Below are 26,984 nucleotides of genomic sequence, written 5' to 3' on the forward strand. Positions count from 1 at the left end.
TCTTAGTTTCTTAGATGTAAACATCAACAAATGTCAAAAATGAAAATCTCAGTATTTCTCACCCTGATTGTCTGGTCATCAGAAGATGTCAAAAATGATGATCCGTCAGGAGAAAACATCACACAATGAACCCAACTTAAATGTCCTCTGCAATCAGCCACTTTTAAACATGAGTCCATATTCCACAACTACAGAATAAACATAGCATATAGGAAGTAACATTCAAAAGCATTTCAAACATTTCAAGAATATTGAAAAAAAAAGCAAAAGTAAACCAGTAATTTCACTTCTAAGAATACAGGCAAAAAACAAACTAGCAAAAACACAGAATGACTTGTACAACAGATTATTCACTGCATCTTATTTTTAATGCAAAAAAACTGCAAACAACCCAACTGACCATCAATAGGGAACTGACTGGATGAACTACATAATGGAATATTATATAACTATAAAAACACCCAGATGATGAGTAGTCACTGGGATATATTATTTACAGAAAATAAGCAAAGAACATATATATTTCCACGGAAGAGTCTATACAGGGGCATCTGGGTGGCTCAGCCGGTTAAGCATCTACCTTGGTCTCAAGTCATGATCCCAGGGTCCTGGGATCGAGTCCCGCATCAAGCTCCCCTGCTCAGCAGAGAGCCTGCTTCTCCCTCTGCCTACCACTCCCCCTCCTTGTGCTGTCTCTTGTCCCTCTCTTTCTCTCTCTCTGAAAAATAAATAAAACCTTAAAAAATAAAAATAAAAATAAATTTTTTTTAAAAGCTCTGATTTGAAATAATGCAAACATTTTTTTAATCAAAAAAATAGACTGTTTTCCACTGTCATCTAATCCTCATTTCAACTAATGGCAAAACCTTACAATAAATGAATATGCTAATTGTACATGTGCACATTTCTGTTATTCATGCTTATTATGAATTGTCAATGTCTGCCACCCTGGCTGCATTTTGTCCTGAGTTCTGCTGTAAATTACTCAAATATATTCCAGCCTAATGAAGTACCATATGTGCCTGAGTTCCTCTCATTAAACTCTGAATGACAGACCTACTTTATGATTTCAGAACAAGCATGAAAAAATAAGTACTTCATCACATGCCCAGTGGTTTTCAATCAGTGAGTTCTGTGCTTATAAATTAATTGTATGAAATTTTCTTTGCCTTATCAGTAGAGTCCTAGCTCCTGTGGACATACAGAGCTAAAGGCCAGAAAGGAAAGTGGCTCCTTAACTAAAAAAATCTCCCTTGAAAATTCTTCCCTTCTTCCTTCTTGTTCTTCCCCATCATTTCTCAGAGCCTCCAAAAGCACGTTCCTATTTTAAGAAAAAAGACAATGTTTCCTGGAGCTTTCTAATAGTAGAGGGTAGGGATTTTAGAAGTGACAGAAAAGGCTGAAAGAAGAGTTGCTCCTCCACTCTTCTTTAAAATCCTGACAAAAACCCAGAAAAAGGAAATTTCCAATCACAACTACCTTGAGGATCTACAAGTAAGGTACAAGATCTACCACATCTGAATCTTTCAAGACAAGGACTCCACTTAAGAGAACACTGCCCACAGCACCCTATTTCTTCTCACCATTTCAAACAGGGCTGGAGCTTATTCACACTCATTGCCCGTGCTTCCAATGGGTAGATTCTTGGCAGGGAAGCTCGTGTTAGTTGCACTGTACTTGCTTCTGTACTTAGAATTAAGTAGAGATTACAGAGCACACCCACTCGCTCTAATCTTTTCTGTATCTCCATGCTGATGAACTACAGCTCAGAAACTCTCCCCCAACAGCTTTGCAGTGAGGAACAAGGTTGTCAAACTCACTAAAAATTGCTGAAATAAGCACGGAACACTAAGGAAGTACTTGCAGTAGTCAAGCTTCCTTTGAGAAGAGCCTGTGAACCAAGTGGATTTCTCTATTTTCTGGATAAAGGCCCATACCCACCTTCTTGCACTGTCATCACAAGAAACTTGAAATTACCTGACGGTAAGACCCATATAAGGAATAAGTAGTAATAGAGCTGGGAAAAACTAACTCCATCTTTTGGGGGAAAAAATCAAGAATTCACTCCTTTTTGAAAAAAACATAGCCTTTTATTGGGTGAAATTCCTCCAGGACCAGTTAGATATAGACTCTGAATACAAAAATCTATCACTTAAGTATAAAATTATAAATACGAACAGGCAATTTATAAGTCATTTTACTCATTAGTGCTCACCAATGAACATTCTAGGTTAACCAATTCGAAAATGAACTTTTGTCTTATTCTTCTCAATGATCTAAAAAATCTGAACTGGACTCATCTCTCATCCTTTTTTCATAGAAGATCCTTTCTTTCATATTATTTAATAGATGCCATGTTTCTGCCTAGAATGAACCCATGTTCATTCTACTGTTTCCAAAGACCTTGGCACATGCTAGCCATTTAAGAAATGCTTGGTGAATGATACTGTCACTCCCTGTAATATTACCAAATAATAAATAGTATTTCCAGAGTACCTCTGGAAACCCAACTTCACTACTCACCTCCACACAGCACTGGGACAAAGCCACTACTGCCAAATGATTTTGTGGGGAGAAATCACAATACTGGATGGTGCTGTGATGGCCTGTATGGATTTCTGCCAATAAGCCGTTGGTATGAATGTCAAAAAGCTGTCAACATAAAATAGGTATCTATGAAAATAAAACACTTTTAAAAATAAGCTATACTCAAAATGAATCTAAATTTTTAAGTCCTGAAAAAACACAATTACTAAAAACTGGCACACCTATTAACAGTCATAAATAAGATATAAATCAATATACACATACTTTTAAAATACTGCTCATCTTGAAACATGTTTCCTATAAAGAAAAAATTATCACAGATGATCTCTCAAGCTGGTCTGGGGAGAAATAAAACCTTTGTGAATAAATGAATGGACTAGCCAAATTAACATACAGAGCAGCTCTCCTGAATGCTTGTTTATTCAAAAGAGGAAAATGGATATTCATAAATGAAGATGATCAAAATAATATAGAGCAGAGGCTTGCTACAATGAAATTAGCTCAACTATTTCTATTTCTCTTCAGAGCTATCAAATTACTCCATTATGATCATTTTCCCATTTTTGAACCAAAAAAGCTATTTTTGAATAATGCAAGCTTCATTTCAACTTTTGAAAGATTTTTAAGTGTTGAATATATTCTTCTGAAGCTTCTGCCAAATGATAAAAACATTTATACCAATATATAGTATTGTGATTTAAGACCAGGGCATTGTCCAGAGGAAAAAAAACAAAACCTTCCAATGGGAGCCATGAATATGTTTTGTGAATGCACAGCCCTTCAAACATGCACAGATTAAGCACAGCATCAGGAGCCAAGAACAAAAGACAGGAAACTATACTTAAAATGCTTCCCAGGACAGGTCATTCTTTAAAATTAGTGGTGGAGAGGCACCTCGGAGGCTCAGTCATCAAGCGTGTGCCTTCAGCTCACGTCATGATCCTGGGGTCCTGAGACAGAGTCCCACAAGCTCCTTGCTCAGCAGGAAGCCTGCTTCTCCCTCTGCCTGGTCTGCATGCTGTTCCCCTTACTTGTGCTCTCTCTCTGACAAATAAATAAATAAAATCTTGGGAAAAAAAGTTAAAATGGCAAATTTAAGATATATTTTACAGGGGCACCTGGGTGGCTCAGTGGGTTAAAGCCTCTGCCTTCGGCTCAGGTCATGATCCCAGAATTCTGGAATCGAGCCCCATATCAGGCTCTATGCTCGGCAGGGAGCCTGTTACCCTCTCTCTCTCTGCCTGTCTCTCTGCCTACTTGTGATCTCTGTCAAATAAATAAATAAAATCTTTAAAAAAAAATATATATATATATACACACACACACACATATATATAGTTTACAACAAAAAAATTTTAGGGGCGCCTGGATGGCTCAGTCGTTAAGTGTCTGCCTTTGGCTCAGGTCATGATCCCAGGGTCTCTGGGATCGAGCCCTGTGTCGGGCTCCCTGCTCAGTGGGAAACCTGCTTCTCCCTCTCCTACTCCCTTAGCTTGTGTTCCCTCTCCTGCTGTATCTCTGTCAAAATAAATAAAATCTTTAAAAAAAAATTTTAATATTCATGTCTTATAAATGCAATGATTCCTTTTCTGATCCTACAAATTTTAACAAACTTAAGACAAAAGGAGATACTTTTAATTTTGTGCTTTATAAAGGTAGAAACTCAAAAGCACCCAAGATCAAAGGGTCACAACAACTAGATCAATAACAATATAAATGGCTCCTCAGTAATTTTTATATAACTATATGGCATAATGCAACCTTTAAAATTGTACTATTGGTGGGGGGGCGCCTGGGTGGCTCAGTGGGTTAAGCCACTGTCTTCGGCTCAGGTCATGATCTCAGGGTCCTGGGATCAAGTCCCACATCGGTCTCTCTGCTCAGCAGGAAGCCTGCTTCCCTCCCTCTCTCTCTCTCTCTCTGCCTGCCTCTCCATCTACTGTCAAATAAATAAATAAAATCTTAAAAAAAAAAATTGTACTATTGGGTGGCCCAATAGGTTAAGCAGATGACTTGATCTCAGTTTGGGTCGTGATCTCAGGGTCGTGAGTTCAAGCCACCCACTGGGCACCACGCTCCACACTAGACATGGAGCCTACTTGAAAAAAAATCACACACACACACAAACACATACAATCTCGGGGGATTTGAGGAGCTCTCAAGAGATTTAGGCCTCTTCCTAGGTCTGTGCAAAGAAGAAGGCAAAGTTCAGTTCAGGTGCAAAGACAGTGAAGCCCAATGGCAAAAAGCCAGATGAGATTGAGTCTGACATCGCCCAGGCTCACCTTGAGCTGGAGATGAACTCAGACCTCAAAGCCCAGCTATGGGAGCTGAATATAATAGCAACCAAGGAAACTGAAGTAGGTGGTGGTCAGAGAACTATTATCACGTTTGTTCCCATTTCTTAAATGAAATTTTTCCAGGAAATCCAAGTCTGGCTAGTTCATGAACTGGAGAAAAAGCTGAGTGGGAAGCTCATTGTCTTTACTGCTCAGAGGAGAATTCTACCTAAGCCAACTTGAAAAAGCCATACAAAAGGTAAGTAAAAGTACCCCAGGAGCCACACTTTGACAGTCATTGCATGACACAATCCCGGTGGACTCAGTTTTCCCAGGCAAAATTGTGGGCAAGAGAATCCGTGTGAAACTAGATGGCAGCTGGCCCATAAAGCTTCATTTGAAGGGTGAAGCACAGCAGAACAATGTGCAGCATAAGGATGAATCTTCTCTTGTGTCCATAAGAAGCTCACCGGCAAGGGACGCCTGGGTGGCTCAGTTGGTTGAGCAGCTGCCTTCGGATCAGGTCATGATCCCGGCGTCCTGGGATCGAGTCCCACATCAGGCTCCCTGCTCGGCAGGGAGCCTGCTTCTCCCTCTGCCTCTGCCTGCCATTCTGTCTGCCTGTGCTCACTCGCTCTCCCTCTCTCTCTCTGACAAATAAAATCTTAAAAAAAAAAAAAAAAAAAAAAGAAAAAAAAAAGCCCACCGGCAAGGATGCTAACTTTGAGTTCCCAGAGTTTCAGTGGTAAACAAAATTGATTAAATAAAACACTCACAGTAAAAAAATAAATAAAATTGTACTATTTGGGGTCTGGAGAATAGGAAGAGGTTGATAAAAGGATACGAACTTTCAGTGAGAAGATGAATGCGGTCTGAGGATCTAACGTATAACATGGTGACTATAGTTGATAAAACTGTATTGTATAAGTGAAATTAAGAAAGTAGAAATTAAGTGTTTTCACCAAAAAAAAAAAAAGGTAAGCATGTGAGGTAACAGATGTGTTATTTAATTCCATGTGGGGGGAAGCCTTTCACAAAGCATACAAATATTAATTCATCATGTTGTATACTTTAAATATCCTACAATTTTATTTGTCAACTATACCTCAATAAAGGTGAAAATAAAACTGTAATATCTCTTTTTTTTTTATTTTATTTATTTATTTGACAGAGAGAAATCACAAGTAGATGGAGAGGCAGGCAGAGAGAGAGAGAGAGAGGGAAGCAGGCTCCCTGCTGAGCAGAGAGCCCGATGCGGGACTCGATCCCAGGACCCTGAGATCATGACCTGAGCCGAAGGCAGCGGCTTAACCCACTGAGCCACCCAGGTGCCCCAAAACTGTAATATCTCTTATTCAAGTCTTTTAAACTATTTCAATGGAATGTCACTGGGTCATAAATCAGAATACCTACCTTTCCAAATCCATGGTATAACATGGGACAAATTTTTTGGCTGCTCTGAACCTCGGCTGCCTCATTATTAGCAGAGGGCTACTGAAATCTGCTGTGTCCCTTGGATAGTTATATTAAAAGAAATAATATGTGAGAGCACTCCGAATATAACAAATGTAAGCTATTATTAGATTTTTTTAAAAAAGGAGAGCATTTTCTTGTCATTCACTATTTTTACATATTGCCCTCATTTATATCACAGAACTCTTAAATATTATTCAGTTACTGACAAATATTTCTATCACAGTCAGCAAATCCTAATGAATTTCAGGGGTAAGAAAACACTTTGAAAATCACCTAAACCAATGTATTCAAAACTGTAAACAAACAAAAAAAAAAGCAGAAACTATTCCATATTTTCAATAAATTTGAGAAACAATGGACTAGCCAACATAAATTATTTCTGTATTACAGAATTTCTGGAGGCCTTAAGTATGTTGGTATACACTGAGAACTCTAATGGGGGAAAGCAACACATAACATTTCCCAAACCTATGTGACCATGGAGATCTTTCCTCACAAAGCCTATTGACCACCTCCTGGAACACAGTTCTGAGAATTATGAAATTAGGGAGCCAACCCCATATCATACAGCTATACTTTGATTATATCAATAAACAGTGTACAATGCAAAAATCAGTTGACACTTTCATTTTCTTTAAATCAGGCTAAATTGGCTTATTAAAATACTGATACTTACAAAGATTTTATTTTTTGCTGCCACCATTATCCTAGCACCATCAGCAGACCATGAACAACATTTCACTATCACTTCCATATCCTCTTGAGGCTCCTCTGAATTTAGGAAGAACTGCTTCACATCAATGCTTTTCCTCTCGTTTGCTGATTTCACATCCCAAAGCTTCAGATTGCAAAAAATTTTTTAAAAAGTTTAAGTTTGTTTTAATCTCAAATCACACCTCTAGAATTTCACCTGGATTAAATGCAAATATTCGCTTTTTCTACTGAATTGTTTTCACTTATGCATGACTTTAAAAATTAAGTACTCCAGCGTCATTCAGCACCTTCCTAAGAAGAAACAAACAAAGAAAACTAGAACCACGGCCTGAAACGCAAAATGCAGAATGTAAAATTAAATAAAATGTTAAAAACTCCTTGCATGGTGTGGAGGAGGCTAAAGATTAGGTGTTGACAGGACGGATGAGACTAGAAGAAAGGTGAGAGGAGGCTCACAATTTGCCACTGCTGCCCTCTGCTGAGCCAGGCGTGAAGCGCCCACCGACTGCACGCACAGCCTGGACACCACACAGGGCCCAGCCTAAACCGAATTACAAACATAGCAGAACATCCAGGGATCTAAGGAAGCCTCTGAAAATAGAAAACAAAGAATATGTGAAAGGAAGCAAGACACCTTGTGTGTTTGGTGGTGCCAGACAGAGCTCTAAAACAACTGGATCCTGAAGAATGGGATACAAAAGACTCTAAACCTCCCCCACTAGCAGAGCTGCCTGAATAGCACAAAAGAAAAAGGCCTTCAAGAAGGCCCATCTTCACTCCCCTAGGCCTTGGGCAGCATCCGAGCTTCATAGAGTGATAATGGCTGCCGTACCCAGACCAACAGTTGGCCAAGAACAAGGATGGAGAGGGGGGTAAAAAAAAAAAAGGGAGGAAAAAAAAAAACCATTTCTTGGGCTTTAACTCAGCTTCCAAAGTACAGCTCCAAGGTAAAACCAGATTTGTCTGACCAAGCACATTTCTAAATTTCTTTCAAGTTTAAAGATGCATTATATACACTAAGGAATATAGCCAATACCAAAATCTTTCCCCTTGCAACGAAATTGGATGGAGCAAGAGACATCAGATACTAAAATAGCCCTTCTTAATACTTAAAGAGAGAAAAAAAAAAAAAAACCCTACATATGTCAGAAGCTTCAGTCACATCAACTAGGATATATGATAAATCAAACTGTTTCCCTCTTAATATAAAAAAGAAACCATTGCCTAGATTTAAGAAAGAAATAAAAAAACTAACACAGCCCAATTTCATTAAATCCACCTAAACTACAATGTGCATCTGGAACTGACTTCAGCTCCTATCCAATGAGTGATGAAAGCCCACATATCAAGGAACCAAGTAAATAACAGCATTTGATTTTGAGTAAGTCACTATATTATCATCAAGGCCCACGTGCACCCTGGCCCTTGTATGTTTAAATGGCAATTTTTATTTTTTTAAAGATTTTATTTATTTATTTGACAGAGAGAGAGATCACTAAGTAGGCAAAGAGGCAGGCAGAGAGAGAGAGAAGCAGGCTCTCTGCTGAGCAGAGAGCCCAATGCGGGACTCGATCTGAGGACCCGAGATCATGACCTGAGCTGAAGGCAGAGGCTTTAACCCACTGAACCACCCAGGTGCCCTAAATGGCAATTTTTAAATAAAACTCACATTTTGAAATGGTTTGTCAACAAGGCCTGAAAATCACATGCTGATCAACATGATACCCTGCAAAATGCTTAGAAGATTACAGAGCCATTTGGGGCAGGAAATAATTTTACAGTTCTTCATCCTCTCAGAAGGCAAAAGCTTTAGAAGACTTTGACCTTGAAATGCTGTTATCCAATATCATTTTGCAGGACCTCTGCTTACTACCTGTCACTGTAACAGCATGAACCAGCTAACGATGCTGGCTTAATAGCACAGTGGGAAAGCTGCCATAAACACAGCAGTTCTCACCAAGAGTGCAATAATGTCTCTCCCCTGCTGCCAGTTCTCTGTGCTCTACAACCACTTTTTGATACTCACACATGAAGTCAAAGTCCTGTCTCTGAAGAATTTTAATATTATTTTTTTTGTTTGTTTTGAGTTTGGAGAAGTCTTAATTTGATCTGAAAGAACACAGCAAAGTTCTATCATCTTGAACACAATAACGACTATGCTAGTCGCTTTGAGATTATAAAAATAAATTAGGTACAGACAGCTCTCTCAAAGAGTTTAAAAGTCTATAAAGGAGGTAAGACAAGCCCATAAGTGACTCTAATAAGGTACATCATATGTATCATTTGAGAGGAAAAGATATAGCACAGTGGGAATGTTAGATCCAAGCTGTGGGCTTGAGAGAACAGTTTTTGCAGAAGTGGACACCCTGAAGGTCAGTAGACTGCAGACCAACTTGGGATAGACAGAATTTCAACACTAGAAAGCCAAAAGGAACACTCTATGGCCTAGATTCTAGGTTAAACGGTCAGCATAAGCTAAAGTACAAAAGGGGAAAGCAAAGACAATGAAAAGAGAGAACAGGCTACAGTTTGAGTGCAGTGTCAGGTGCCTGGACACATCCTAGACATGGCCCTCACCTGTTCTCAGAGCACCCTTTCACCATTTCCACAGCTTATCTATTCCCTTACCTCTCTCTCCAACTGGATTCTGAACAACTTCAGGCCAGGAATTCATTGTTTGGTGTTTTGTTTTGTTTTAGTATTTAAAACCCAAATATGCTTGTATCTGACACATAAGTATTCAATAATAATCAAAAAATACATTTTAAGTGAAAAGACAGATTCTTCTCATGTTTCAAGCACAGGTGAGTAGAAACAATTGTGTTACTGAAGGAAATAGTGTACAGGTCCAAGATACAGATAGAATACACAAATTCATCTTCACACCCTCCCAAAATCCATGTAAAAGCAATAGTAAAGAGAATTTTTCTCTTTAGTATTAGTTCTTTAGGAGTAATTCACAAGGCAAAGGAGAAAGGAGGAAGAGATAACAACAACAAAACTGTAAAGTCTAAAAAAAGCAGTCTAAAACAAGCAATAAGGGGACTCCTAAAAACTGCATCCTGATTCCACCATGGGGAAACCCAAGAAGCAGCCCAATCCGAACCATAAAACTCCTAAAAGGCTAAGGAAGTGTACCAGATACCCTCTGTTAAGGATGGAGAATCACTATAAATCCCTTGAAATCCCCTTCCCAACTATGCAATCCAGGTTGTTATATCCCGACTCTAGCTGAAGAGTAGAGGGTTTTTCTACACCCGGCACAGTTGAGGGCAGGGTCACCATTCTAAAAATAGGGAAATTAAGAGAAAGTCTATATCCCAAATGTTGAAATCTCTACCTAAACATCTTCTTGCCAACCAGACTTGTACCCTACAGGGTAGGAAACTGAAGATTTTTCTCTGAATATCCAACAAGATCAAGACAAAAGATCTAAGGAGTCTGACATTAAGAGTTTACCGTCAAAAATGGCAGGGATAATCCTACAGAGGAAACTCACAATTAGCAAGCTCACAATTCCCTATCAGCTTTTTGGTGCTGCACTCTTAAATATGAGCAGGATACATATCTAATAAATATACAGATCTTCCTCAACTTACCATTGGATTACATCCCAATAAACCCATCATAAGTTGCAAATGCATTTAATAACATAGCCTATTGAACATCATAGCTCAGCCTTGCCTACCTTAAATGTGCACAGAACACTTACATTAGCCCACAGCTTGGCAAGATCTAACAAAGCCTATTTTATAATAGTGCTGAATATCTCATGTAATTTGTTAAATACTGTACAAAAAGCAAAAAAACAAAATGGTACTATAGATAACAGGACAGGCTGCATGTGTATTGGTTGTTCACCCTCTTGTCTGCATGGCTGACTGGGAGCTATAGCTCGCTGCCACGGCCCAGCATCACAAGTGAGAGTCACGCTGTATTTCAATATCCAGGGGAAAGATTAAAATTCAAAATTTGAATACAGTTTCTACTGAATGTGCATCACTTTTGCAACAGCACAAAGCTGAAAAAGCCTAAGTCAAACCATTATAAGTCAGAAACCATCTGTAGGTATATCCAAGATCAGATAGCTAAGCTGGATCTCTAAAATGCAGACAGAAACCACAACCAACAGAGGAAACAGCAACTATACATGAATACAAATTTTTTAAAACAAACTATTTTTTTAAAAAGATTTTTTTATTTATTTGAGAGAGACTGACAGCAAAAGAGGGAACACAAGAAAGGGAAATGGGAGCAGGAGAAGCAGGCCTCCCTCCGAGCAGGGAGCCCATCGCAGTGCTCAATCCCAGGAACCCCGGGATCACGACCTGAACCAAAGGCATACGCTTAATGACTGAGCCACCCAGGCATCCCTAAAACAAACTATTAACACTCACAAAAAGATAAAAGATACTGCATCCAAAAACATGAAAGAAAAGTAGGAAAAAATGAAACATCCATGAAACAAAAGTTAAAAAAAATGAGAAAAACTGATCATAAGAATGTGTACTTAAAAACATGAAAACAGAAATTAAAAATCCAACAGAAGGATAAGAAAGTAAAGCTAGAAAATAAGGCTAAAGAAATCTTCCAGAAAGGAGGGTAAAAAGAGAAGGAGAGAAAAAACAAAGGTAGAGGAAGAAAGAAAAAGTAAAGAAGAATAAATCAAAAAATTAAAGGAAGCCTACAGAACTGAAGTATTTGAATTTTCAAATTGAAAGAAGCCACAAAGGGGCACCTGGGTGGCTCAGTCAGTTCAATGTTTCACTCTAGGTCTGGGCTCAGGTCATGATCTTGCAGTTGTGAAATCAATCCCCAAGTTGGGCTCTGTGCTCAGTGCAGAGTCGCCTTCAGATTCTCTCTCCCTCTCACTCACTCTGCCTCAAATAAATAAATAAAATCTTTAAGAAAGAAAAAGAGAAAGAAGGAAAGAAGGTAGGCAGGCAAGCAAGCAAGCAGACACCAAGTGCCAATGAACCCACACCACACCAAGGCATATTATCACAAAATTTTTAAAAAGAAAAAATACTGGGGATAAGAAGAAGATCTTAAAAGTTTCCGACAGAAAACAGATCACATAAGAATCAGAATGGCTTCAAACTTTTCAAGAGGAACTTTAGAAGACAGACGACAAGGGCACAATGTCCCCAAAATTCCTAGGAAAAATTATTTACAACCCAGAAATCTATATGCAATCAAAAATACCAATTAAATATCAAGTTAGACAGATAAGGTCTCAAAAATCTACCTCCCAAAGATTCTTTCTTAGGAAGCTAGAGAAGATTCTCCACCAATGGGATAAAAAAAAAACAAGAAAGATGCGACAAAAAATCTAAGAAACAGAGTTTTAAGTCAAGAGAAAAGCAAAAGAATCAGACACTTGAAAAAATGTTCATCATCACTGGCCCTCAGGGAGATTCAAATTAAAACCACATTGAGATATCACCTTACACCAGTTAGAATGGCCAAAATTAACAAGACAGGAAACAACATGTGTTGGAGGGGATGTGGAGAAAGGGGAACCCTCTTACAATATTGGTGGGAATGCAAGTTGGTGCAGCCTCTTTGGAGAACAGTGTGAAGATTCCTCAAGAAATTAAAAATAGAACTTCCCTATGACCCTGCAATTGCACTCCTGGGTATTTACCCCAAAGATACAGATGTCATGAAAAGAAGGGCCATCTGTACCCCAATGTTTATAGCAGCAATGGCCACGGTCGCCAAACTATGGAAAGAACCAAGATGCCCTTCAACGGACGAATGGATAAGGAAAATGTGGTCCATATACACTGTGGAGTATTATGCCTCCATCAGAAAGGATGAATACCCAACTTTTGTAGCAGCATGGACGGGACTCGAAGAGATTATGCTGAGTGAAATAAGTCAAGCAGAGAGAGTCAATTATCATATGGTTTCACTTATTTGTGGAGCATAACAAATAACATGGAGGACATGGGGAGTTAGAGAGGAGAAGGGAGTTGGGAGAAATTGGAAGGAGAGGTGAATCATGAGAGACTATGGACTCTGAAAAACAATCTTAGGGGTCTGAAGTAGCGGGGGGCGGTGGGAGGTTGGGGTACCAGGTGGTGGGTATTATAAAGGGCACGGATTGCATGGAGCACTGGGTGTGGTGAAAAAATAATGAATACTGCTATGCTGAAAATAAATAAATTAATTTAAAAAAAAAAAAAAGAGAGAAAAGCAAAAGAATCACCAGGATAATAAAGGAAGCTCTCCAACTGGACAATGGAAGTAGTTTCATCAAACAGAACAGAACAACAGAACACCCCAAGAAAGTTATTTCCAAGAAAAGAAAATATATCAAACATCTGATAAGTGTGAATAACTTAAGAAGCAATTTAGACAAGGGATAGTTTAAAGATGAGTTAGTGATGAACACTTTAAAAAAAATAAGTATAATGTGTTAAAAAACAAAATTACAGTGTTAATGTACAACACATTTAATCCCAAGGAAAACAAGCAGCTAGTATGAGAAAGGAAAAAAACTTGTACTCAACCATGAACAGTTACAATGATGTAAATCCTGGACATTGATCTAATCAAAATCATAAAACATATAGGAACCATAAAGGGGTCAAGCTTGGGAAGAAAATACAGCTCAGTGTGGAGCACTGTAAGTCTGAGGCACAGTATATTATCTAAGTGACAACAACCAGTAGGAGGTTAGAGATGCAGGACCCAAGCACACAAGAGAAATGAGGGCTGGAAGTAACACAGCTGAAAGTCACTCACAGAAGAGATGAACTTCACAGAAGAGATGAGAGTTCAAGCCATGGGACTAATGAACTAAGATGGGAGAAAGGTAACGAAGCTGGTATTTAAGTGAGGTACTTAAGAGGTACTTGAGGAACAGCTATTTTTATATTATATACATTAACAGCTATTATTTTATATAAAAAAAAGATTAAGAAGGGGTTAGACAGAAAAAAGGAATAGCCATTTTTATATTTATATATAATAGATATATATAGATATATATATAAACAGCTATTCTTTTATATATAAAAAGATTAAGAAGGGGTTAGACAGAAAAAAGGAAAAAGTAGAAAACACTGATATCAGGTTAGAGTTTCAGAAAGGAAATATAGGTGGGTGATGGGGGAAGAAGTGCTGAATACTGGTACTACAACAAAAAGAGTAAGTCTTGGCTAAAGAAAAATTTAAGATTTCACACTAATCCAGAGAGCATCAACCTTTACAACAAAAACAATGGAAACTGAAAATAAAACTAGATTTTATATGCTTCGAGGGAATACAAGAAAGATACTAGGCTTAACAAGTTTCAAATATGGAGTGAATAGTCAGGAAATGAAGGCTAGTACAGGTAGCTTATGAAGTCTAACAATAAAGGGGAAAATAGAATGACAATTTCAGAGGAAAACATAATCCACGGAGAATCAAAGGTTTTTCACTTTTTGGTTTTGGAAAGGTCCAAGAACATGTGTTGGCTGAGGGAAAGGAATCCAAAGAGAAGAAAAGCTAAAGAAACATAAATTAAAAATAGTGAAGCAAAGCATGCAGGGGAGAAGAAAAAAAGGATCAGCAGGCCTAAGCAGAGAACTTTCTGGGAACTGATATGAGAAAAAAGAAAGGGAGCTGGGATTTTTATGACCATTTCTGAGGAGATTTAAGGAGGAGAATTCTTTTTTTTTTTTTTTATATTTTATTTATTTGAGAGACAGAGAGAGAGGGATTGTGAGAATGAGTGGGAGAAGGGGCAGAGGTAGAAGCAGACTCCCTGTGGAGCAGGGAGTCTGACACAGAACTCGATCCCATAACACCAGGATCATGACCTGACCCAAACACAGAGGCCTAACCAACTGAGCCACCCAGGCCCCCTGAAAGAGAACTCTTAATGGGCGGTGTCAACCTTCTGAATAGGTAGGTATGAAGTAAGGTAATCTCCAGAGAGTGAAAGGGATGCAGTGACAAGGCTGGGGGCTTAAGAACAACAGCAAAAGTCTGGAGTTGGAACTATGATGAATACAGCAACAATCAATGAGGAATGAACAGAGCATAACTTGGCAGCAAAGAAGGCCAGTTCAGCTACACACCTTAAATTTATGAAACGGATAGTCTGGTTTCACAAATGTCTTTAATGTTAAGCAACTTAACAATAATGGAATAATGCTAAGGAAAATGGAATCTTCCCAGAACTTGGAATTAGCAACAGTGATATGATGGAAAAACCTGATTTGAGATATAAAATGTCTTCTTCTGAAGTCATTCACTTAATAGAAAACAAGAAATAATAGCCTTATATAACTGAAAGATTCTCTCAGAAAAGAGTTGTCTTAACCCATCCAAGGGTATTCTGAAAAGCCTCTTCAGATATAGATTGTCCTAAAGGAAGGGACAGGTATTTAGTATTTAGAATCTATTTACCTGAATATTCTACCTAAGAATGCTTCCAACATCTACAAACAGCTAGAAAATTCCTTAAGGTAGAATTCTACCCAGAAAGGGTTCCTCAATGCCCTGAAGTAATTTGTACAAAACCAAGTTATCTTCAGTGAGCAAAAAGAAATCAAAGATTCAACCAGAGGATCTGCACCAACAGATTTCACCTTCCTGTAACTGAGGAGTTACTGATAACATTAACAAATCTCTTCTCTAGTGAGTCTAACAAACAAAATAGTGCCCGGGAGAGTTCAAGTATTTCCCTGGAAAAAATATATGTCAAGAAATTTTATTGCATGCATGTTTTGAGTATAATTCTGTAGTATGAACTTGAGAATACAAGAAGCTATGATGTCTCTACTGATCATAAATCTATATTCAGTCTCATCAAAGAAAAGAAGATACATGAAAATGAAAGAACTGAACAGCACAACACATTTACAAGTGGAAACAAGAAGATACACACACACACACACACATATAGATAGATCGAAGGATGGATGTACTCAGAACCAGACAGACAGACGTGAGAAGAGAACACTTTCTGAAGAAGGCTTTGCATAAAGATTTGAGGGGCATTAAAAAATATAGGCCAGCGAACTGGAGGCCAAAATCCTAATAAAGACTAATGAAATATATATAGGAACAGTAGCTCACATAAGCTACATAATTATCTCGCCCAGAACAATTAGTGTTAAGGGGACTAGAAGAAACAAACCGGACAGGAACAGAGGTAGCAGAATGATGGAAGGTAAAGTGCCTGATGAGCCTGGGTTTATCACAATTTATAATGTAGCACTTTTGTGTCCCAGCTGAAAATAGAGATGAAAGGTAGAGGTAGAAAGTTATTCTTAATCTGTACCAAGATTAAGAGAGACAAGGAACACATCTTAGAAAGCTGTATCAAACATAAGGAGATGACAGAATGAACCACAGTAATACTACAGAATGGGAGGGGAAAAGGTAGACTGAAAGACGAGGTCAAAGATAGATTAGAATTAAAAACAAAGAAAGGAATATCAATGTAGAGGAGACTAGAATGATGGTAGAGACAGGAATAATACAAAAAGTGGTATTAGGATCTTAGAGAATTTAAAGAATTTAGTTATCTTAGACTAAAAATTTCAAGAGGCTGAAGATAATTTTTTCCTAGTTCTGCCTTTTACCTGCACAGGACTTCTTGAGAACAGGAGAATATAAAATAAATGGCAGAATAAAGAATAAATAAAAGTAGGACCTTTAACAAATTTGGCCCCACAGATCTCAAAATTTTATGAAGTTATAAAGACATGCTTAAAAATTAAGAATTCAAAATATATTTACATTAAAGCATAAGGCAGTAAACCATTTGTAAACAATCATTATAACAAACAATTACAGTTATATTAAATGTGCTCCTAGAAGTTGGGGGGAAAAAAAGCTCTTCCTGTAGAAATGAGAAAAAGAGAAACCTATTTCTATAATCAAATGATAAAATCACAAAACTACAACCAATTTTAATAAAAAACAAAAGCGTACCTTTAATGTTCCGTCAGCTGAACAACTAGCCAAAAGCTTATCATCTGGTGAAAATCTGCAGTGATTGACTGAATTTGTGTGGCCAAACATGGTATTTCGGCATTCTTTTTGATTCAAATCCCAGAGCTATTTGATACAGATAAAAAGATAACTAAAAAACTAGTACTGAATAAGGTAAAGCTAGAAATCTCTTAACATTCACCCTTCCCTCCCATTTAAGCTTTTCAATCAGAAAAATGTTCAATTCATAGTAATGAAGTCAACTTGTGATTACCAAGTAATGGGTCAGCCCTTAGATCAGCACCTAAATCTACAAAGGGACCAAAAGCTTACCTAGGCTTTTACTCTGAGAACTAAGTAACTAATTACTGCTCATTTTAACAAAGTAGTTGGATTATTATTTTATTCAGCTCTCTAATAAGTAATATGTAAAATAAAACGCTCTCAAAATTTTTTTTGATGCTAGGTTACCCAAATGGTCTTTTTAAGATTTTCAAATGCAAATCTTGAGTCTACTTACTAGGCTAAAATCCATTAATGTTCTAAAAAATGACTTGAAAAGTACAAAGATAACAAAGATAGATATAAATACATTCGACAGGAAATTGAAGAGGCTTGAAGAGCAAGTTAACTAAAACTAAATAAACTTTAAAAAAAGGACAATGTGGGGGGCACCTGGGTGGTTCAGTGGGTTAAGTCTCTGCCTTCACCCCAAGTCATGATCTCAGGATCCTGGGATCGAGCCCCACATCAGGCTCTTTGCTCAGCTGGGAGTCTGCTTCCCCCTCTCTCTCTGCCTGCCTCTCTGCCTACTTGTGATCTCTCTCTGCCAAATAAATAAAATCTTTAAAAAAAAAAAAAAAAAAAGGACAATGGGGGAAAGTGAACATGGACCAGTGAGATCACAAAACTATTACTTATTATGTTAGGTGTGATAATGGTATGGTACTAGTTTAAGACCTCAGATATCCACACTGAAGTATTTTGGGTGCAATGTCATGATAACTGCAATCTGTTGTAACCTGTTACAGCCAAAAAAAAAAAAAAAAGGAGGGAAAGAATAAAATAAGATTGGCAAAAAATTAATAATAGTAAGAGCTAGACAATGGATACCACAAGGGTTTATTATTGTACTCTCTCCTTTTGCATGTGTTTGAAAAGTGAGTAAAATATAAATAAAAAGAGCTATAGTCCTCTCAGGGGATTTATACTAACTATATTAAACACGGAAGAAGAAATCATCCAACCCCAAAATTAATACTGACAAAAACCCTTTAGAAATGACCAGTGAGATAAGTCCTATTCTTCATATCCATCTCCATCCTAGACTTCTTTATCCTAGTGCTAGATAAATCCTATTTTTCAGGCAAGTCACACAGGGGTAGCTTCAGATTTCCATATTTTCATTGCCTTCTCTCAGTTCAAGAGTCACAAGAAGTGAATTCTTATTGTCCACATGGTAATACAGGTGTGGTATAGCAGATCTTAAAGTAAAACTTGTACTTAATTAAAATTTTTTTAGAACGCATAGATCTCTCTTTGTTCTCACATCCTAGAGCTTTTTGTCTATAATTAAAATGAGGAAAAATAAACTTCTTCACCCTACAAAATATTCAAAAGAAACACCAAGGGGCACCTGGGTGGCTCAGTGAATTAAGCCTCTGCCTTCAGCTCAGGTCATGATCCCAGAGTCCTGGGATCGAGCACCACATCAGGCTCTCTGCTCAGCAGTGGGGGGAGCCTGCTTCCTCCTCTCTGTCTCTTCCTGTCTCTCTGCCCACTTATGATCTCTGTCTGTCAAATAAATAAATAAAATCTTTAAAATTAAAAAAAGTGCTTACATTTAAAAATAAAAAAAAGAAACACCAAAAATTAATCAGAAATAATATAGAAGCGGGGCGCCTGGGTGGCTTGGTGGGTTAAAGCCGCTGCTTCAGCTCAGGTCATGATCTCAGGGTCCTGGGATCAAGCCCCGCATCAGGCTCTCTGCTCAGCAGTGGGGGGAGCCTGCTTCCTCCTCTCTGTCTCTTCCTGTCTCTCTGCCCACTTATGATCTCTGTCTGTCAAATAAATAAATAAAATCTTTAAAATTAAAAAAAGTGCTTACATTTAAAAATAAAAAAAAGAAACACCAAAAATTAATCAGAAATAATATAGAAGCGGGGCGCCTGGGTGGCTTGGTGGGTTAAAGCCGCTGCTTCAGCTCAGGTCATGATCTCAGGGTCCTGGGATCAAGCCCCGCATCAGGCTCTCTGCTCAGCAGGGAGCCTGCTTCCTCCTCTCTCTCTCTCTCTCTCTGCCTACTTGTGATCTTTGTCTGTCAAATAAATAAATAAAATCTTTAAAAAAAAAAAAAGAAAAGAAATAATATAGAAGCTGTAGCTTTTTAGAGGCGGATTTATTCAATAAGGTAAAGCATATCTGAGTAAAAATGAGCTATGATTATAAGATTACATTGGTCTGTTATTTTAATCCAATCCAGAGTTTTCAAATTGTGCTATGCAGGCCCCTAGGGATTCCAGAAACATGTCTAAAAGGGGCCACTCGGGGGAAATAAGAGAGGGTACAAGAGAGTAGAAAAGCAACCTCAGGGTGCCTGGGTTGCTCAGTTGGTTAAGCAACTGCCTTCAGCTCAGGTCACGATCCCAGAGTCCTGGGATCAAGACCTACATCAGGCTCCCAGCTCCACAAGGAGTCTGCTTCTCCCTCTGACCTTCTCACTTCTCATGCTCTCTCACATTGTCTCTCTCTCAAATGAGTAAATAAAATCTTAAAAACCAAAAGAAAAAGAAAAGCAAGCTCAGGGGCGCCTGGGTGGCTTAGTCAGCTAAGTGTCTGACATCTACTCAGGTCACGTTCTCAGGGTCCTGGGACAGAACCCCGCATCAGGCTCCTCGCTCAGTGACTGAGTCTGCTTCTCCCTCTCTCTGTCCACCCCCACCCCCTGCTCATGTGCACAAAGCCACACATTTCTCTTTCCAGTATATAAATAAAGTCTTTAAAAAACTAAAAATGCAAAACCGCACCCCCACTTCAACCATGGCAATGGGCTTTATCTCTTATACACTGAGCTTCTACGTAAGTTTTCTTTTGATGGGAGGAAAAAAAAAAAAGTTTCCGCTTCCTAAATTGAATGAAGGGGAAAACCGGGACAATTTTCAGTATTTTCTAAAATTTTTTAAAATGATGTATGTAAATGTCAAACACAGAGTCTATGAAGTTTTTCAAACTGAAATGGTTTGCCCAACCCTCCCAAAAATATAATGTCCCTTTGCAAAGATAGCGCAACATTAAAAAAGGGCAAAAACCAAACCAAAACAATTTAAAGTTAGTGAATCTTTCTGGAACCCCAGAAAATTTAATCTAGCTATCTTTAATATTCCACTTCAGAGAAAAAAAGATAAATTTTTTTATAATTTGTAACTATAAAACATTATCAAACATATATGAAATATATTTGGTTTTAGTTTTTTTTCCTATCAGCATCTTTTTCCTTTCTCCTAATAACAGAACTTCTGAATCAAGCCCCACTTACAATTCAAGTAGAGCTCAAGTCACCTCATTTGTCCCATTTTTTACATGGCTAAACTTGTAATCTTTAACCAATTCAAGAATTCCATCCTACTCGCCCACAAGCGTTACTTAACAATGAGAATATAAGCCAAACCAGGTCTTGGCTTAGTCTCAGTCTTAGTCTTCTTTAAAATTAAATCTATGGGACCCAGGAAAGAGTACGTTTCTCTTCCTCTGTGACTATAAGCTGTAACACCCATGAAAGCCAGTAACTGAGAACGGCCGTATTTCCTGCCACACAGAAAGAACGTGCCTGAACCAACAAAGAGAGAAACAGAGTCTAAAGATGGAGAGGGGATTAGACTCCAAGACTGTAATTTGAGCATCTGGAATCAATTATGCCTAAAGCCATGCCCCCTGTAGACTTTTCAGTTACATGAACCATTAATTTCTTTTTCTTTTTGGCTTAAGCAAGTATGAAAGTTCCTATCACTACAACCAAAAGAGCCCTGACTAATAAAAGAGAAAATCGAAAAAAATGTTCTGATAAACCTATCAAATTTGTCTACGTAGTTCTCCTTATCCATACTTACTTTAAGGAAGCAGTCACTTGATGCGGTGGCTAACAGAAGGTACTGACTGTTGTTGGCAAAATGGCAGCAGTTGACTTGCTCTGAGTGCTCATCGTAGATACGTACTAGTTCCCCCGTCATAGAATTCCATATCTAAAGAGAAAAGAGAACATAAAATTTACAACTCCCCCTTAACTTTCAAAGGAAGAACAGAAGAGCAAACAAATGTGACTGTTTTGTGGCCGTCTCCCCAGTTGGACATGAGGCTAATGAATACTCCCCTTCTCTAAAATATGCCCATATTTTTCCAGGATGTTTTTTTAAAAAATTACTTGCAAGTCTACACATATGTCTTTCTATAGGATAATTAGAATCCCGTAAAAAATTATATTCTTCTAGGGAAGGACTGCACGTGGTCACATGAACGACAGTAGATAGAGAAGTACTATACAAGGTGGAATAACAGACTTTAGATCAGAAGGATTAAGTCGAAGACCTGGCTCTACAATTTATAAATTGTGTGTCCATCATCAAGTCCTTACTTTATCTGCTTCACACTTCCCTCTTCGATAAAAGGCGGATACTTACACCTGTCCTACACAATTCAAGGTACCAAATGAAATAAAGGACAAACTAAGTCTGCTGCTGATTTCGAGGTATCAATAAAAAGTAAAGGAAGATGGGTCAATGAAAAAAATTAAGGCTTTAGATTCTGAGGGAAACCTAGCTTTGAACCCTGGCTCTATTAGTTATCTGTTAATGTGAGCTTGGGCAGATGACTTCATCTCTATTTTCTTATCTGCAAAATGAGATCAATTTACTCTTACTCTGCAAGTTGTAGTGAGAAATTGATAATGTAATAAAACAAAGGGTGTAATATAAAGCCTCACACAGTGTTAAATTCCCAAGCAGAAGTAATCATCATTCTAGTCACTACGTAAGACAATAAAGCAGTGTGTTCTGGAAGAAATAAATTACCTAGTCTTCACTGGGCTCTGAACTTTTTAGAGGTATTAATGTCCCTCCCATAGCATTTTCTTTTTTATTTTTTAATTTTTTTTTTAAAGATTTTTTATTTATTTATTTGACAGGCAGAGATTACAAGTAGGCAGAGAGGCAGGCAGAGAGAGAGAGGAGGAAGCAGGCTCCCCGCTGAGCAGAGAGCCCGATGCGGGGCTCGATCCCAGGACCCTGGGATCATGACCTGAGCCAAAGGCAGAGGCTTTAACCCACTGAGCCACCCAGGTGCCCCCCCCTTTTTTTTTTAGATTTTTAATAACTTCTACACCCATTATGGGGCTTGAACTCATGACACCAAGAAGAAGGGCCAAATGCTCTACCACCTGAGCCAGCCAGGTGCCCCATATTTTTTGTCTTATTGAAGTACTCACAAGAGGTCCAAAAAGTTTAAGTTCTTTAACAGATATTTGTGCCTCTAGTTTTTTACTTTGACCACTCAGAAAACAGAAACTCAGTGTTATCTCCTTTTATGCCACATAGCTCTGACTTTGGAAGTATCAAGACTGGCCAACTCCCAAGTGTGACTTAGTAGTGGCTATGGAGTTAACTAACTAGTTGGTTGTAAAGCCACCTAGAGAGTCCAGTCTATCAAGAAGTAATTTTGGGAGGCAACTGGGTAGCTCAGTTGGGTTAGGAGGCTGCCTTCGGCTCAAGTCATGATCCCAGGGTCCTGGGATTGAGCACCGCATCAGGCTCCCTGCTCAGCAGACAGCCTGCTTCTCCCTCTCCCTCTGACTGCCACTCTGCCTACTTGTGCTCTCTTTCTGTCAAATAAATAAATAAAATCTTAAAAAAAAAAAAAAAAAGATTTTTCCAAGGTCTTAATTTGTCTGGACACTCCAAGTGGGTGTAGACCCCAGGAAAACTTCCAAGCCAATTTTCTTGCTCCCAGGTCCAAGCCCCACCCCATCCAGCCAGTTTCAACAGTCCGCCCTTCCTTCCTTTCTCCCTCCTTCTTTCTTTCTACCTCTCTTTCTTTCTCCCTTTCTTTCCCTCTCCCTCTCCTCTTTATTTATCTATCTACCTATTTATTTTCAGTACTCCCACAAAGTCAGGATCACCTTTTTTTAAAAAAATATTTTATTAATTTGAGAGAGAGACATCAAGAGAGGGAACACAGCAGGGGGAGTGGGAGAGGGAGAAGCAGGTTTCCCTCAGAGCAGGGAGCCCAATGCGGGGCTCGATCCCTGGACCCTGGGATCATGACCTCAGCCAAAAGCAGAAACTTAACGACTGAGCCACCCAGGTGCCCCAGGATCCACCTTTTTAAAAAGCCTGAAGCAAGGGGCACTTGAGTGGGTCAGTCAGTTGGGAATCTGACTCTTGATTTCAGTTCAGGGTATGATCTCAGGGTTATGAGACTGATGCCCAAGTCAGGCTCCACACTAGGCGTGAAGCCTGCTTGGGATTCTCTCTCTCCCTTCCCCCTCCTTCCCCACTCTCATGTGTGCACAGGCTCTCTCAAAAATAAAAAATAAACAAAAATTTTTTTTAAAAACCTGAAGTGAGGTGCTTGGGGTGCCTGAGTGGCTCAGTTGGTTAGGCATCTCTTTTTTTTTTTTTTTTTAAGATTTTATTTATTTATTTGACAGAAAGAGAGCACAAGTAGGCAGAGAGGCAGGCAGAGAGAGAGGAAGGGAAGCAGGCTCCCTGCTGAGCAGAGAGCCCGATGTGGGGCTTGATCCCAGGACCCCGAGATCATGACCCCAGCCGAAGGCAGAGGCTTTAACCCACTGAGCCACTCAGGCGCCCCGGCATCTGACTCTTGATTTCAGCTCAGGATTGTGAGCTGAACCCAGCATCAGGATCCACATGGTGTGAAGCCTGCTTAAGATTCTCTCTCTCCCTCTGCCCCTCCCCCACCCCACCCTCCCCACTCCACCTCAAAAAAAATCTAGGTTGCACTTCACAAAGTATGTATTTTACAACAGGAATCCAATCTCAGACAGTAAGTCTGTGCAGCAACACTTCCAATCACAATGCCCTCAAAGATTCTAACTGATATGCACCCATAGACTTATGAATAATAAACAGTAGGCATATTCATTCATTTATAATTGTTTCTCCCACCTATATGGTAAATATCTCTGGCTGAGAAACCTATACATTTTTGCTGGTGCTTAAAAATAGACACTATTAATTTGCAGTAGCTAAAACCTGGTATGCCTCAAGTCAGTAGATCAACAGGCAAGAGTCCTTTACCCCTACTTAGACTAATCCCTCTACCATGGAAAAAGAAAATGAATTCTATGGTAATTACTCAAGAGAAAAATATTTCCCTACCTTGACTTTTTTATCCACTGAGCAGGTTGCTATAAACCTGTCATCTGTAGAGAATGCACAACAAAGCACTTCATCCTCATGAGCCTTGATTTCTAGCAGTTTCTCTCCTGTTTCAGCTTTGAACACCTGCACAAGCAACATAAAATCCTTTTACCATAAACTAATGGCCACCATTTGATAAAAATCTTTCTTTAAAAGATCTTAATCCATATTATTTTGCAGTAGTAATGAACCTTAGCAAAAACCACTCCAAAAAGCAGAATATATATCAGAATGTAGATGCCTTAACATAGAGAACTATCTCTTATTAAATGTTTGTAATATCAATAAAAAGAGCCAGCAGAGTACAGCTTCAGTTCTTGAGGCTAGTTTGGAAAATTCTTTTTTTCTTTTCTCTTCTTTTTCTTTAAGGTTGGCAAATTCTTAATCAAACAGACAACCTTTCCTTCAATCTGTTTTCTTTCTGGGTCTCAAAAGCCAAAATTAAAAAAATTAGTAATAAGGCACATATACAAAAATAAGGTTTATAGTCACAATCTTACAAAGACCAAACCTAATCTAAATATCAAAGTTTTAACTAACTGATTCTGTTCCCTTCAAAATTTAAAGAAAAGCACTCATTCACATATTCCAAAAACAAACAAGAACTTAAATTCCTTCAAAGCACCTTAGGAAATAATATAGTCTGATTCCTATTTATAGTCAGAAATCTGTGTCTGAACCTGTGATAAAATAGGTATTTTACTTAATCACTGTTTTTTAATCAGAGCCCTGTTCGCTGTGCTAGAGAGTCTTTATGTCTTTTAACAATTTGCATTTCCTCATTACTTTTAGAGGGCACTTGGATGACAGTAACTGATTGCTAGGGTAAAAGGTACTTTTATGTAACTCGGCAACTTTAAAACTATGAAAACACACAACCATATCTTTTAAATTTCCAGAAAAAGGCTTTCATAAAATGTTCAGGAGATTTGGATTTCTCTAATAGAGAATTTTTCTTCAATTTTAGGACTTAAATATATTCTAATATGCACAGTATTAGGTACATGCCTCTTTCAATTTTTCTCAAGAGATATGTTTTACCTGTAAGGTTTTATCAACTCCACAAGAAGCTATTCTTTGACCATCCTCAGAAAAGCAAGCATGGTAAACAGCATCTGTATGGGGGCGGACAACTAAGCGGGAAAGATTCTTGATGTTTTTTTTGTTTCTACATACAAGGAAAAAATGAACAGGAACCTAATAAGTAAAAGTAATTTCTTTTTCAGTTATAAACTGTCTTTAAACATTGTTGTGTTGCCAAAAATACAAAATTCTTAAAATTAAGTTACCACGATGTAAATGACAGCACAGATCTCCCGAAGGAAAAAAGTATTATGAAAGTGGCTTTTTTAAGAGAGATGCTACCCTATATAAAGCAACCTGTCAGGTGCTGCAAATATCACTGAGCTGGGAGAAATCTAACTAATCAAATACATGTTGCTTTCTATTTCCCTTGGATATATTAATGATAACATGTGCAGAGAAAATATTATGTAAGGATACCCTCAAAAAAATCTCCATTGTTTTTAAAGGGAAAGAAGCCAGGACACCTGGCTGGCTCCAACAGTTAAGCAACCTGACTCTTAATTTCAGCTCAGGTCATGATCTCAGGGTTGTGAGATTGAGGCCAGCATAGGGCCCCACTGGCCATGGAGCCTGCTTGAGATTCTCTTATATACACATGGACTCATTTAATCTTCTCAGTGCTATGAAAGAGCACTATCATGTGAGAGAAGCTGAATAACTTTCCCTGGTTATATACAACCAATAAAGCAGAGGCGGGAGCTTCTGGGTGGCTCAGTCATTAAGTGTCTGCCTTCAGCTCAGGTCACGAGCCTAGGGTCCTAGGATCAAGCCCCACATTGGGCTCCCTACTCTGTGGAGAGTTTGCTTCTCCCTCCTCTGCCTGCTGCTGCCCCACTGTGCTCGCTCTCTGTCAAATAAATATTTTTTTAAAAAGCGGAGCTGGGTTTCAAGCCCAAGCAGCCTAGAGCCAAAGTCTGTTCATTTTAACCTCCAAACTATACTAAACTACAGCATGTATGGACTAGTAACAGAAAAATCACCATGAAGTGAAACAAATGCTATGATAAAAAGTGAGCAAGTATTCCAGAATACAGACAGATTTATCCTAGCTTCAATGAATTAGGGAAATCACCTACAGCAACCTATTTGGAGAAAGGACCCAGGACTAATAAATACTGCGAATATCAACCTACAGTTTAATTCAGATAAATTATATATGTGAAAAGACAACCATTCATGTTCATTATTTCTAGCTATAAGAGAAACGTGGCATATAGAAGGTGCATGGAAAATAAAACTAGACAGACCCAAGAATTAAATTCTATTCAACAAGCTATACGAGCTTAGTCAAATCTCAGCAACTCCGTGCCTCAATTTTCTCATTTGTAAAATAGACCAAATAATATTTACCTTCTAAGGTTTGAAGGTAAAATGAATAACGTGCGCATATCTTATATAACAGGCATTAAAAAGATGAGTTAACCCTTTCCTTTTTCTAATTGATAAGATTAAGACAAGAGCAAAACTGAACAGTCTCTTAGAGGAGTTAGAACAATCAAAATTCAATGCAAGT

At 38.4% G+C, this 26,984-nt stretch overlaps 1 protein-coding gene and 1 pseudogene across 8 annotated transcripts in view; one reads left to right on the forward strand and one right to left on the reverse strand.

The window, feature by feature from the left end:
• APAF1 (apoptotic peptidase activating factor 1) overlaps positions 1–26,984 on the reverse strand; it is a 91,861-nt gene that overhangs the window by 26,513 nt on the left and 38,364 nt on the right. For all 7 annotated transcript variants that reach the window (XM_082739228.1, XM_082739223.1, XM_082739227.1 and 4 more), the window contains exons 14-20: positions 25,427–25,553; positions 24,344–24,469; positions 21,062–21,193; positions 16,956–17,081; positions 6,979–7,140; positions 2,524–2,652; positions 63–188 (exon numbers count right to left, since the gene is read on the reverse strand). In XM_082739228.1, coding sequence (XP_082595354.1) covers positions 63–188; positions 2,524–2,652; positions 6,979–7,140; positions 16,956–17,081; positions 21,062–21,193; positions 24,344–24,469; positions 25,427–25,553 — 928 coding nt within the window. The remainder of the gene's footprint in view (positions 1–62; positions 189–2,523; positions 2,653–6,978; positions 7,141–16,955; positions 17,082–21,061; positions 21,194–24,343; positions 24,470–25,426; positions 25,554–26,984) is intronic.
• Positions 2,838–5,330, forward strand: LOC309868812 (small ribosomal subunit protein eS7 pseudogene; annotated as a pseudogene). Its single transcript has 2 exons — positions 2,838–2,906; positions 4,731–5,330. The product of its transcript is annotated as a small ribosomal subunit protein eS7 pseudogene (transcript).

Source organism: Mustela nivalis (genome assembly GCF_964662115.1).
Source record: "Mustela nivalis genome assembly, chromosome: 7".
Classification (NCBI taxonomy): Eukaryota; Metazoa; Chordata; class Mammalia; order Carnivora; family Mustelidae; genus Mustela; species Mustela nivalis.